The sequence below is a fragment of the Cyprinus carpio genome, chromosome B19 (genome assembly GCF_018340385.1).
Source record: "Cyprinus carpio isolate SPL01 chromosome B19, ASM1834038v1, whole genome shotgun sequence".
NCBI classification, from domain to species: domain Eukaryota; kingdom Metazoa; phylum Chordata; class Actinopteri; order Cypriniformes; family Cyprinidae; genus Cyprinus; species Cyprinus carpio.
The window spans coordinates 17,551,371-17,565,358 of NC_056615.1; the positions used below are offsets into that span (position 1 = coordinate 17,551,371).

A 13,988-nucleotide genomic window follows, 5' to 3' on the forward strand; every position below is an offset into this window, starting at 1 on the left:
TTTTTAAAATATAAATATTTTGTAATAACAATATACACTACTGGTCAGTAATTTGGGGTCAGTAATTTATTTTTTCTTTCTTTTCTTTAAATAAAATCAATACTTTTATTCAGCAAGGATGTGTTAAATTGATAAAAAGTGATAGTAAAGAAAATATATTATTAGAATATAGATTATTAGAATTTTTTTTTTATTTTGAATAAATGCAGTTCTTTTTAACCTTTTATTCATCAAATATATTAGACAGCAGAACTGTTTCCAACACTCATAATAAATCATAATATTAGAATGATTTCTAAATGATCATGTGATGGACTGGATGTTACATGTGACACTGAAGGCTGGAGTAATGATGCTGAAAATTCAGCTTTGCATCACAGGAATAAATTATTTTTTTTAAAGTATATTCAAATAGAAAACTATTATCTTAAGTTGTAATAATATTTCACAATATTACTGTTTTTTTCTGTATTTTTGATCAAATAAATGCAGGCTTGATGAGCAGAAGAGACTTCTTTCAAAAACATTAAAAATAGTAATGTTTCCAAACTTTTGACCTGTACTATATATATACAAATTACATTTTACCTGTGGCATAATTTCTGGCACAACCAATAAATATTATTTATTTATTTATTTATTTAATTTTTTGAAAGAAATAATACTTTTCAGCAAGGGTGACAGTAAAGGTATTCTTTTGACCTTTCTGTTGATCAAAGAATGCTTAAACACCGCATCACCATACAAATATTAAGCAACTCTTTTCCTCATTGTTAATAATAAGAAATGTTTCTTGAGAACCAAATCAGCAGATTAGAATAATTTCTGAAGGATCGTGTGACACTGAAGACAAAAACGAAATACAAATTTGTTCCAGATATGTTAAAATATCATCTCCATCATTGTCATTTACTTATTTTATGGGCATACTTCTGTGTTCCTTCAGGATCAGAAAGATCAGAGCTATTCCACGGTGAAGACGGCCGCCACCAGAATCAGCGTCAACAACCTGAAACCAGGCACCACCTATGTCTTCCTCATCCGCACCTGCTCCAGCCCAGCACTTTCTTCTCTTTCTTCCTCTCCTCTTTCTTCTTCTTCCTCCTCCTCCTCCTCCTCTTTGTCTCCATCTTCCCCGTCTGCTTCCTCTTCTTCTTCCAGCCCCGTGGCAGCTGTGTCGCCCCCTCCGCTCGACTACGGGGCGTACAGCGCACCGCTGGAGCTGCAGACGCTGGGGGAACGTAAGTGTGTCTCTTTGTTTTAAAAGAAAGAGTGTATGTGAAAGGAATGTGTGGTGCCGTTATTTTTGGAGAAATATGAGCAGCCCCTCAAAAAATGTCGTAAACTTTTTTTTTTTTTTTTTTTTTTTTTTTTTGGTTTATTTCATGTTAGTACACAAAATATGTTGGCTTTACAGTGAAACAATGACTTTAAAGTGCAAATGCTTGCTGTCATCTTTAATTTAAGAGAACGTATTCATATTGAATGAACGCTTTAGAAGGACTTTCACGTGTGACCCCGTCAGGCTCCTTCATTGTAGCACACAAACAAGTATTTGAGCAGCTTTAAATTATGCAGAACAAAGCTGCCATTTTTGGTGCCTGGTTGCAAAACATTTGGACTGGATGAGTCTCATTCCAGATCCTGTCTGGTATCACTCCACTGTGCTTTTGCTTCTAACAGCTTGGGATTTTTTTCTGAAATGCAAAGTGCTCCGCTAGGTTCAGAATGGGTGATTAAATGGAATAGTAGAAAATGTTTCACTTCTCAGCCCTCAGAAAAAATAAATAAATAATAATAATCATTTTTAAGCCTTTATTAACACTTTAAGATGGGGCACATTTATTTTCCTGAAAGGACCTCATATTCAAATTATTTAAAATTATATTTAAAAATGATATTAAAATATTATATGATATTAATTACATTATATTCACTTTATTACCCTTCATTGTCACATCAAAGTTATGATTAGGACTGTCAATCATACAATATTTTATTGTGAATTTACATTTTTAGTACTCATTTTTTGTAGTTAGTGTATATTAACATATTCAGGAATGAAGACTTAAAGGGATAGTTCACCCAAAAATGAAAATTATGTCATTAATGACTCACCCTCATGTCGTTCCAAACCCGTGAGACCTCCGTTCATCTTCGGAACACAGTTTAAGATATTTTAGATTTAGTCCGAGAGCTTTCTGTCCCTCCATTGAGAATGTATGTACGGTATACGGTCCCACGTCAAGAAAGATAATAAAAACATATTCAAAGTAGTCCATGTGACATCAGAGGGTCCGTTAGAATTTTTTGAAGCATCGAAAATACATTTTGGTCCAAAAATATCCAAAAACTACGACTTTATTCAGCATTGACTTCTCTCCCGGGTCTGTTATGAGCGCGTTCACAACACTGCAGTTTAGTGATATCCGGTTCGCGAACGAATCACTCGATGTAACCGGATCTTCTTGAACCAGTTCACCAAATCGAACTTAATCGTTTGAAACGGTTCGCGTCAACAATAAGCATTAATCCACAAATGACTTAAGCTGTTAACTTTTTTAACATGGCTGACACTCCCTCTGAGTTCAAATAAAACCAATATCCCGGAGTAATTCATTTACTCAAACACAGTACACTGACTGAACTGCTGTGAAGAGAGAAGTGAAGATGAACACCGAGCCGAGCCAGATAACGAACGAAACATTGACTCGTTCTCGAGTCAAGAACCGGTTGCATCGGTTTTCGGATCACCAGTAGTGATGGGAAGTTCTGTTCTACTTCAGTCTACTTAAGGTCTACTTAAGGATCATGTGACACTGTAGAACTGGAGTAATGGCTGCTATAAATTTCAGCTTTGCCATCACAGAAATATGTTGCATTGTAAAACTGATTAAAAAAGAAAAAAAGCTATTTTAAATTGTAATAATAATTCAGTGTTAATGTATTTACTATATTTTTTATCAAATAAATGCCGCCTTGGTGAGCATAAGAGACTAAAAAAATCTTACAGACCCTAAACTTTTGAATTTTTCTGTAAACATAAATTATATAGCATATACATTTAAAGTGCTCACATTCCCAAAATGCACACACAGAACTGAATAATTCAGTCATACTCTAAAACATCTTTCATCACAATTTATAGACTTACAGTAATCTTGTGTGTGCATTCGCTGCTGTCCTGATGTCCTCCGCTGGTGAGGCTGATATTTCACTTGTTGAGTTTCAATGATAATTGAATTTCACAGAAAAAGGAGTGCAAATAAGTTTATCTTTGTTAAATGTCCCATCAGGGTTTGAATTGTAAATAAATGACTCTCAAAAGGGTTTTCTCCATTATTTACCGATAAACAGCTGATTTACCAGGGGTCATCTTTCCATTTGAGAGCTAAAGTGTTTTTGCGTAACTGAAAGTAGTTCCTCTGCATCCTGATGGATGGAGTGGGACCATTTGGAGGAAAGTCGTCACTTTTTAACTCACAAAAATGTATTCCCATTAGGATCCTATCAAAATAAATAAGGGAAGACTTCAAAGATCAATCTTCTTGTCAAGCTCCAGTGCTTTTAGAGCACTGATAATGGCTTGTGCCATCGTGAATACTAACCAAATCTTTTGTTTGTCTTTGTGTGTGTTTGTTGTGCAGTGGCCCTGGCCTCTAGTGAACAGAGTCCTGTGGTGATCATCGTGGTGGTTTCGGTGGCTGCTCTCATCATGTTACTGACTTTTGGAGTTGGATTGCTCATCTGGAGAAGGTATAACTGCTATTTCAAGGTGTTTACAAAGACTAACCCATCAAAAGCTTTCTGCAATCACCTCTACAGAACAAATTTGCAAGGTTATCAGTCATTATTTGGTGAATATTATCCTTTGCGTACTCAAATCTGGCCCGTCAAACATCATTGGTTCATGAACGTCTCACAATCTTTTTGTTTTTGGATGAACTATCCCTTTAACTGAAATAGGACATGGTTGCACATTCAGTTTCTGCTCCCTAACGGCGACCTGACAGTTGCATCAGCAAAAGCCTTTTTCTTCTTCCATGGTCTGCGAAATCATCCATTAGAATGAATCAAAACACATTTTTAGTTGAGTCCAGCTCTCACGAGAGTGTGAAGCCTCGTTCCTCTTTCTGAGAGGCACAATGCTGTTGTTAGCTTGTTTTGACGGGCAGTGCAATCGCTCAATCCAATTTCACCATGATTGCGAGACGTGTACACATTTTGAGTGTGTGCTTGTAAAGGCTGCCTCTCCCAGCCGGGAGTATTGTTATTTAGACAGATTTCTCTCTTTCACTGATCACACAGACAACAAAACCGTCACACATACACAGAAGTGCTCCCGCGACGCACGAGTGCATGTATGCAATACATCAGGAAAATCATCACTCATGTGTTTTCACAAGGTCATCAAGTTCTTCCACAGTGGGACATAAAAGAACCATACAGTTGTCGCTGTGGTGTAGTGGTTACGGTACATGTTGTGATGCTCATGCGGATGGTGCAGGATTGAGACTTTAATTCAGTTATCCTTTAACAACGTTTTAGTGCCATTAAAAAAGTGTTTATGCCAAGTGAAATGTGGCCATGTTAATCATTTTAGAAGATTATCATAATAATGACTTCAATCTTGAAATGCGAGTACTTTTTAATTGATATTTTATTACAATTAAGACTTTTACATATTCATTTTCACATTTTTTATTTTTTATTCAACTTTATTGTAATTATGCCTTTTTTCTTAATATTACCACTTGTAATGTTATGACTTTATTGTCAGTTCACAAAATATTATGACTTTTATCTCTGTTGTTATTTTAACTTTTTAAAAATATTACTAGTTTAATTTTGTAATGTTGCAGCTTCATTATTATAATTGATTTGACAAAATATACTTCCCCTTCATGACTTTATTGTAATTTAGACTTTTAAATTACTACTACTTTAATCTTGTTATATTGCAATTAAGATTTGTAATTACTGTATGTAATCTTCTAATTCTGACTTTATTGTCATAAATAATTGACTTTCATCATGTTATTGTAATTTTGACTTTATTTTCAAAATATTGCTACTTTAATCTTGTAATATTATGATTTTGTCATAACTGACTCCAAATATTGTATTATAATACAGTATTATAAAATATTATCAAAAACTACTTTCAGAATTTATTGCGGTTTGGACTGTTCAAAATATTACTACTTTAATCTTGTAATTTTACCATTTCATTTTCTATTCTTTGACTTTTTCCATTTTCATAAAGGCCTTAAAAGGATAGTTCACCCAAAAAAGAAAATTCTGTCATTAATTACTCACTCTCATGTCGTTCCAAACCTGTAAGACCTTTGTTCATCTTCAGAATATGAATTGAGATATTTTGATGAACTCCGAGAGCTCTCTGACCCTCCCATAGACAGCAAGGATCCATACACGATCACAAACATACACGGATACGTTGTTTACTCTTTGATCTGAGTATGTGATACTCTCCAAAATGGCGCTACATGGTGATGCAGAGGAGACGAATTGTTGAATAAAGTCATTATTTTTGTTTTAATTCTCATAGCTACATATATTACAGTTGAACCACTGATGACACATGGATTATTTTAATGCATGAATGCATCAAAAATATCTTAATTCGTGTTCTTACAGGTTTGGAACAACATGAGGGTGAGTAATTAATGACAGAATTTTCATTGTTGGGTGAACTATCCCTTTAATATATGAGATTATTCTCATAACATTATGACTTTATTCTCATAGTACTACGACTTTTTCTATCTTACGTTTATTTTGCATTGTAAACATAGAGACAGCAATGAGACAGAATCTTACATTTATTTTTTGCATTTTCTGCACAGATTTTTGAATGAATTTAAACATGGTAAAATGTTAAATTGAGCTGAGAATAATGCAATCTCATAGGTAGCTGAAAGCAAAATCATTTCACAAACAAAAATGAAAGGAACGTAGGATGCATAACATTTTGTGAATGATGGCTGTTCCAATTCTGCGGAAATCTATGGATCTTTCTGCCTAGTTTTGCACGCTTGCACATTTTGCTGATTCCATGAGCCTGGGTATTTCATGCACACAAAAGAACACAGGTGTGACATACTCTAATGGATCTCTGTGCAGCTGCAGTGTCAGGGGAGGGAGTGGCAGACAGAAAGCACACGCTCCTATAGCTCTCCATTAATCAGTCTGATGAGAATGGATTATATTGAGCCGGTGTGAAATGGTTCTCATTCATTCTCAACCACACACAACGGAGTGTTGGCTGAGCCTCTGTCAATCACACACACACACACACAATCTCTTTCATATACACCCACAAACTTTATCATCAGCTCAAGACATCAACAGTTGCATGTCGTCTTACAGACTGAAAAGAGCAGATTTATCGACTAATCTCAGATAAAGTGGTTTATATTGGTGAATAATGTGTGCGAGAAAGACTTATTAGACACGCTGGCATTTATTAGGTGTAAAATTGTATTGGACAAACAGAAAATGGCTGACGGCTCAGTGAATTTAGGCATAAACCGTGCTTGGCCGTAGTAGTATATTATCAGCAACTGTACATTGAAGCGGCCAAAGATGTCAGTTTGCATGGAAATAAAACACATTGACTCCTAAAGGCACTTTTTGTCATCTATATCAAGTGCTTCGCCCCTTTGCCACAATAATGTTCCAGTTTATGTCTAAGCTAGTGGTTAATTCAGTTAATAATTGGCATCTTATGTAATTGATTTGTTTCATAGCACTAGTTTACACACATTTTTGAACATCTAAATATTTGCACACCAATATCCATGCATATTAAAACAGTCTTTCAGGTCTCTCTGACTTCTGTGACTCACTGTTTCTGTCAAATCAAATTGGTTTGTGCAGGGTTTGTTTTTGTGGATCTATTTTGTTCCAAAAAGCCTTGAATCCTGGGTCCTGTTTTTCGCATTCTATTTCAGGAATAACATCTTTTATTATTAATAACACTCACTTACTGACATGCGTACACACACGGTCAGCGGATTATTGGTATTTGTGGACAGCCTTTCTTCTGCCACTTTATGTACATTTAATATACTTGCATCATCTGAAGCCAGTGGGCTGTGTGTCTGTGACTGTGTTTGAAATAAAAGACTAGCATACTGCAGTACCTACTGGTTTTATAAAAGAAATAAAATAAAATGAAAAATAGTATGTGAAGTTGGAAACAGCTGGGTTCTGGATCTAAAAATCCCATTTATTTTCTCTATAGGGGAATTGATTTAAATGATAATTTAAACTATTAAAGACAGACCTACTGTGAGTTACGAGGTTGTTGATTGATGGTAAATGCTTTTGTTGAAGCCATCTGCCCACATTATTTCAACTTATTTTTAAAATAGTTTGGTTTACAGCAGATCTCAACCAGTCAGAGAATTATGCTGCATTCATGCCATAATTACCGTAATTCCGAGACGATAATACATGACGTGCTGTTCATGTCCTCGGACTGGGGATTATCCGTTTCTGTAGCGACAATCAACAAAATGAACCTGCTTGAATGTTACTGGCAGATGTAAGACACAATACAAGTAACAGTTGCTATACCAATGCTTTATTATTACGCTTTATAATTATTTCTTTAGGTTGTTATTACATGGATATCCTAGATATCTAACTCTGTGCTGCATGTCTTTCGCTTATGATCACATTACTTTTGTATGAAGACATCTACATTGGCAAAAGTCAATTACACGAATATATTAAAACATAAATATTATGAAATAACTGCTTAATTGCATTTTAGTACTGGAAGCACCACCAGGTACCTTGGTTCCGCGTGAGGTGCAGCAGTCACGTGGTACAAGCCGTAGCTCTCAGAAGTTCACAAGTTGTAATAACGAGTTCAATTTTTACAAGTTGGTATCTCATAATAACGGTAATTACGATATGATGTGAACACACCTTTACAACAAGCAAATCGTGCCAAAAGAACACTTTAATGTCTTCTCACTCTCATGAATCGAGTAATAAAGTCAGTCTCCCTACACTCTCAAACTACTTTTTGTATATATTTATGCATATTTTGCAATAAACATAAAGTACATTGTGTATATATAGAGATATTTTTTTTATATTCTTTCCTAATTTATTTATTTATTTATTTTTTGATTGTCATTCACATGGGATTGTAGTTGTTTCCCTTTTTAAAGCTATTAAGTATACAGTCCTGTACCTTTGTCTTTTTTATTGGATTTTCAGATACTTTAAATCATAATTTGTAATATCTTATGACTGTATAACATACCTTTTTAATCCTTGGAAAAAAATAAGAGGAAAATAGCATACTCCTAGACCCAAGGCTATAAAAAAGCAGACAGACATTGTTGCACTCTATATGCAACAAAGACTGTTTCAAGTTCCTGCTATATTCATTGTGTTATCCAGTTTTCATCATCTTAGAAATATACATGGTTATTTATTAGTTATATTTTCAATTAAATTTTTGTAAAAATGTCTTGGCAGTCCAATCAGTTTCAACTATTCCAGTAATTCAGTGTTAATGTTTAAATTTGTTTTAAAACTGTTATATTTTATATAAAAAAAAAATTGTATATTTGCCTCTCGGGTCTGATTACATTGAGAATCTTCTGCAGAGTGTTTTCATCCACACACACACACACACACATATATAAAGCTCTTACATGTACTTCTCTGCGCTCTGTCGCTCCTTCCTGTCACTCCTTTCACTTTCCACTCACCTTCACTCCTCTCTTCACCGCTCCTCCTCTCCTTGTCTTTTGATGCAGACCATCATAATAGCTCTCATGCAAAGTTATAAAAGAAAGGAAAAATGCAGTTTTTTACTCTTCATTGGTTTTAAGGGCTATTTGTCCTAGTATTTCTGTCAGAGAAGAATCTTAAAAGGATAAAATTGACATTTTGTCATTGTTACTCGCTCAGTTTGAAATGATGTGAGGGTGAAAAAAATGATAATAGAATGTTAATGTTTAACTATAATTCCTTGTAAGTAGGTTAGAAGTCAGGTGGCGTGATAGGAAGTGATGTCGTCACTTTAGTGAGTAACTTCCTATGATGACAATAGTAAGAAGCCCTTCCTCCCTCTCTTCCTTTAGTGGCTTCTCCAGACCCTCCAATGTAGCTCCTACTCGTGTGGTGCTGCTTTCTACCTCCTTCTCTACTCTTCCTCCTCCTCCTCTTCCTCCCTCCACGCAGCTGTCTCCCAGGTACAGGCATGCCTGCGTTTCTCCACTACCCCTCCTCCCTTGCTGCTGCCTTTCTCTTCATCTTCCTTCCTCTCGTTTGTTCTGTCTGTCTCGCCACTCCATTTCCTAACAGAGGCCATGTTTACACCTGCTATTAACATCCTTAACAGTTGGTCAGCTGAGACTGATTGCATGACCATTTTGTTATTTTGAGAGGAAGTCAACAAATGCAACTTTTGTGTGATGAACTAGTGATGATCTAGAGTAGATTGTGAATGCTCTAATCGGATGCCTGCCAGCACACACTCATAAAATTTGAAAGTCTGTTTGGTGTGCGCCTTCTTTCTACACAAACAACAGCACCTGCACTAGCAAATAACATGAAGTCTCCAAAACCTTGTCAGTGTCTCCTTTTCAGTGCTTTTCCACCCCTGCTGTGCGTGTGTGTGTGTGTCTCTATTCTCTAATCCCTCCCGAGGTGCATGTCTTTCCCCAATGTCTCCGTGTCACACTAATCCATGACGTAAAATCGCCCAAATGCCTTCAGATCCTGCGGCGGCCTGATTCTTCTCACACTCACACTATGACTATGTCAGAGTAGCGGTTCACCAGGAAATCTCTACATTTACTCACCGTGAACTACAAACCTAAGATAAAACCTCAAGCATACTTTTAAACAAATGATTTTAACTGAAAAGTGATGTTCTTTTTTTTTTTTAAGTCTTAAAGGGATAGTTCACCCCAAAATGAAAATTAGCACTTTATGACTTTTGTACAATCACAGCCTATCTTTTCAGTGTAATGAATGTGAATGACTCAGAAAAGCACCATAAAAGTGATCCATATGACGATGGTTTGGTCTTCTGATGCAAAATGATTGTGTAAGGAACAAATCAAAGTTGTTATTCACTGAAAATGAAGTTTATAAGAGAAGTGAATGATTCACTCGCAAATCAGATGTGAATCAGACAAAACCTGTCATAATGATTCATTTTTCTGAATCAGATCGATCTGGTTCTTAAGACCAACTCACTGGAGGAAACAAATATTTGTAAATCAAGATTTCAGTTTGGTCTGTACACCAGACAAACCTAATATATCCATTCAAAACACTTAAAATGTACTTCATGGTGTTTTTATGGAATTAACCTTTAAAGTGCTCAAAATTTCTCCATTTGTAAAGAAAGTCATAAATATTCATGACAGATTGTTCATTATTGGGTGAACTATTTCTTTAAGCAAACAATTTTGAGGAAAAATAATAAGCAATTTTTTCATCTCTAGGGAAGTACAAAATTGTTGTCTTGAGCAAGTTCACTCAGTTACATTTTTGTTTAGATGGCAGTACAGACATGTTCGTAAATAACTTTAATACAAGTTGTCATTTTAAGTGCTGTTTTGTCATTTCTTTACAGCCGGTAGCGGCTGCGTGCTGAAGTTTTATTTTATTTCACGCAAGTTGTTTTATGGTCATTTTATGCTTGGTTTTTAATGACTTGTCATTTCTTGTTGTTGTTTTTTTTTTTTTCTCACAGACAATGTGGCTACAGTAAAGCCAGCCAGGAGGGGGATGAGGAACTCTACTTCCAGTGTGAGTATCATGTTGTGTTTCCGCGCATACATGTGCATCCATTCCACAAATCAATTGGACTGTCAGGTTTGTTTCTGAAGGTGGTAATGGATATAGCTTGTCACAGACAGAGAGCTTAGGTGGGAGAGAAAGGCGAAAAAACAGTGGAAATTAGAGTGATCAGTGATAAAGAGAGATTAGGGACATATAAAGTGGCACTGCATTAACATCTAAGTCCATGTACGTGCCTCTACACCAGCAAGCCTAATGCTCCAGTCCATTAGCATGTTTCAGACGCCCTCTGTGATGATAAGAGGGGGAAGGGCATTACCAGTCTTTGAACAAAGAAAGATGCCATAGTACTGCTGCATCCAGTGTTGAAGAACATTGCAATGCATACACCATTACTTTTTTATGGATAACATGTTAAGTTACATTTGCATTACTTTTTATTATTGCCAGTTTATTGAGACTCTCTGATCTCCAGAATGGAAGCTCTATGGATAGATTATGAGCATTTTTTTATATTGAAAGTGGGAAAAGCAGATGTATATTAGAGCTTTTTTGTCTCATCTTCACTGTCTTTATTATTATTAGTTTTTTTTAAAGTGGCCAAAAGCCCAAAAAAATCTAATTAATTCATTAAAAAAACAGGTGTACAGTTCTGGTGATGCCCAGTTATCTCTCTTTCTCTGCTGTTTTCCTCAAACCTTTCTAAACTCTACACACATGTCATCAATCATTTACAACAAAATTAATATCACTCTGTGTGTGTGTGTGTGTGTGTGTATGTGTGTGTGTGTGTGTGTGTAAGCATGTCAGAGCAGCAGTAGTTTGGTGAGTAATGAGCGTCTGTGCAGAACAGTCGTGCAGCTGAGGCATTAAATCTGCTGAAACAATGAACACTGTTGAGCTTCATACACTTTTGAGCTGGTTTGTGCCAAGACTTACAGCATATATGTACAGTATATGACACTTATATCTGCATGACTTCATTAACCTCTTATACCCTGATCTATAGTATTTAACATGCAAATATGCACATTATGCCAGGATGGACACACATGCAGGTGGAAGATTGCCATAATGATGTATGGAAGAGACACAGATTTGTTCATATCGTTCACGTTGCATATGATAAATATTTATTTTGTTGCGAATTAACACTTTCCTTTATCAAAGCCTGGTTTCTGAAGAAATCGTGATGATTTAGGGCTTATGCAATTAAGCATTTAGTAAGAATATATATATATATATATATATATATATATATATATATATAAACATCATATAGACTTGATTATATATAGATTGCATATAGATAGAGTAGATTAAACAGTATATGAATAATAAATTGTAAAGAATTCCAAAGAGGGACAATGTGTATATAGTGTATGTACAGTATGTGTATATAGACCTATATAACCCAGATAAAATAACAATTATGTGTATTTTCATTATATTCAGTGCTATTATATACTTGTTTTTATGTAATATATTTATATGCTGCTCCTCTAAGAGCAGGCATGCTTCAAGTTGATCAGCATTAATTTGCTGGTTTTAGCTCCTTAGATTTCTTAAAAGGCCAGCATAAAAATAAATGAAATGAAACTGGTATGTAATAGAATTATATAAAATAATAATAATAATAATAATAATAATAATATGATGTAAAAATGTAATATGTAAATGAATGAAAACACACAAAAAGATGTTTTATCTGGGTTATAACAATCATGTGCTTTCTGGAAACCAGGCCAGATGTTCCCTGTTCAAGGAAGAATTTAGGGAATGCCTCAAATCCTTCACGTTCCAGCAACAGAATGAAATTTCAAACAAGAACCATTCATGGAAAACGAGAAGAGTACAAATAGTACAAAAAGATTTTTTCCCCCCACTGGAAAGCTCTTTAATATTACCATGTGCACAATGCTCTGTCACACAGCCTCATACAGAATAATTTCTCTCACATATCACAAAATTAAATCCCATCAGCATCAACACAGATATTCTCTCGCTCTCGTTCGCCCCGGGCTCAGTTCTGGTGACCCATCGTGTGTGATCTGTGTCTCCCACCATCATTTGTTTTACAGATTTGTTCTTCCATCTGTTACACAACTAGCCCTATAAGCGCACCCTCTTTTCACCCTGCATGCGTGTTCTGTTTGTTTTATATGCATATTTTTGGATGACCTAGAAACAATGGTAGGGATCAGTGCTTTAGCTGTCATTATGAAATCACTGAGGCCTACTTTGTTTGTGTGTGTGTGTATGTAGAACCGGCGACTGTGGATTTAATGCTTCAGATATGCATATAAATGGTTTGTGGTTATCAGTGTATGGGGATTTACATAACTACTATATACGTTTATACACAGAACTAAATCTGATTTGGGCATTCCTTTAGGAAATGTCTTTAAAGGTGCAAAGGATCATTTAAGTATATAAATTAAATGTCTATGCGTATACATACTTCTATTTATTTATATTTTTCCCTGTATAGTGTTTCTTTGATTTTGTTCATTTTACTTTGATTTTGTTGTTTTTACACATTTAGATAACTATGCAAATTAATATAGACTTAATTATAGTCTAAATGACTATAATTGTATGATTTTTAATTATAATTATCTTCCTATAATGAGACATGCATACAGTAGTACTTTTCAAAAACTGAATCATGCATAAATAACAGCATCATATTTTACATTTATAACCACTCAACATACTGCATTACTTGTGGACACTTTTTTCTACATTATTACAGCCTCTACTATAATTCTGCTGTAATTTATTTTTTGATTCAGCAGCATGGGCTGGACTCGCTAAGATCTTCTTTCGGTCTCTGAGGACACTTATCGTACAACAGTTAGTTTGCCAACGTTTGCAAAGTTCATGACACAGAATATTTGAAATATATTCATGAGTTTCTGAGACCTTTTGGATCAGCTTCCACATTGCTTTTCACAACATTTCACTAGGAACGCAGAAGCATTCTGTGATGTAACCACTTTGCACAGTATTTTGTTGTTAGTGTGCTAGTGTCATCTGTTTCAGAATTAATTGGCAGAATACAGTGTCAAAAGTGACATTCTTTGTAAATTTTGTTAATATTTTAGTGCATATTTTCAGTTTCTTTTTAGCTTTAATTCATTTGCAAACTTTTAATTTTAGTGAGCTTATCATGTAACTATAAC

General features: G+C 35.0%; 1 protein-coding gene across 2 annotated transcripts in view; it reads left to right on the plus strand.

Annotated features, from left to right (window-relative positions):
- LOC109075309 (ephrin type-A receptor 7-like) overlaps positions 1 to 13,988 on the plus strand; it is a 129,422-nt gene that overhangs the window by 105,163 nt on the left and 10,271 nt on the right. Inside the window, exons 7-10 of one of the 2 annotated variants that reach the window (XM_042746090.1) lie at positions 947 to 1,241; positions 3,648 to 3,756; positions 9,132 to 9,242; positions 10,757 to 10,812. In XM_042746090.1, the coding sequence (XP_042602024.1) occupies positions 947 to 1,241; positions 3,648 to 3,756; positions 9,132 to 9,242; positions 10,757 to 10,812 (571 nt within the window). The remainder of the gene's footprint in view (positions 1 to 946; positions 1,242 to 3,647; positions 3,757 to 9,131; positions 9,243 to 10,756; positions 10,813 to 13,988) is intronic. The other variant, XM_042746091.1, reaches the window with a different exon arrangement.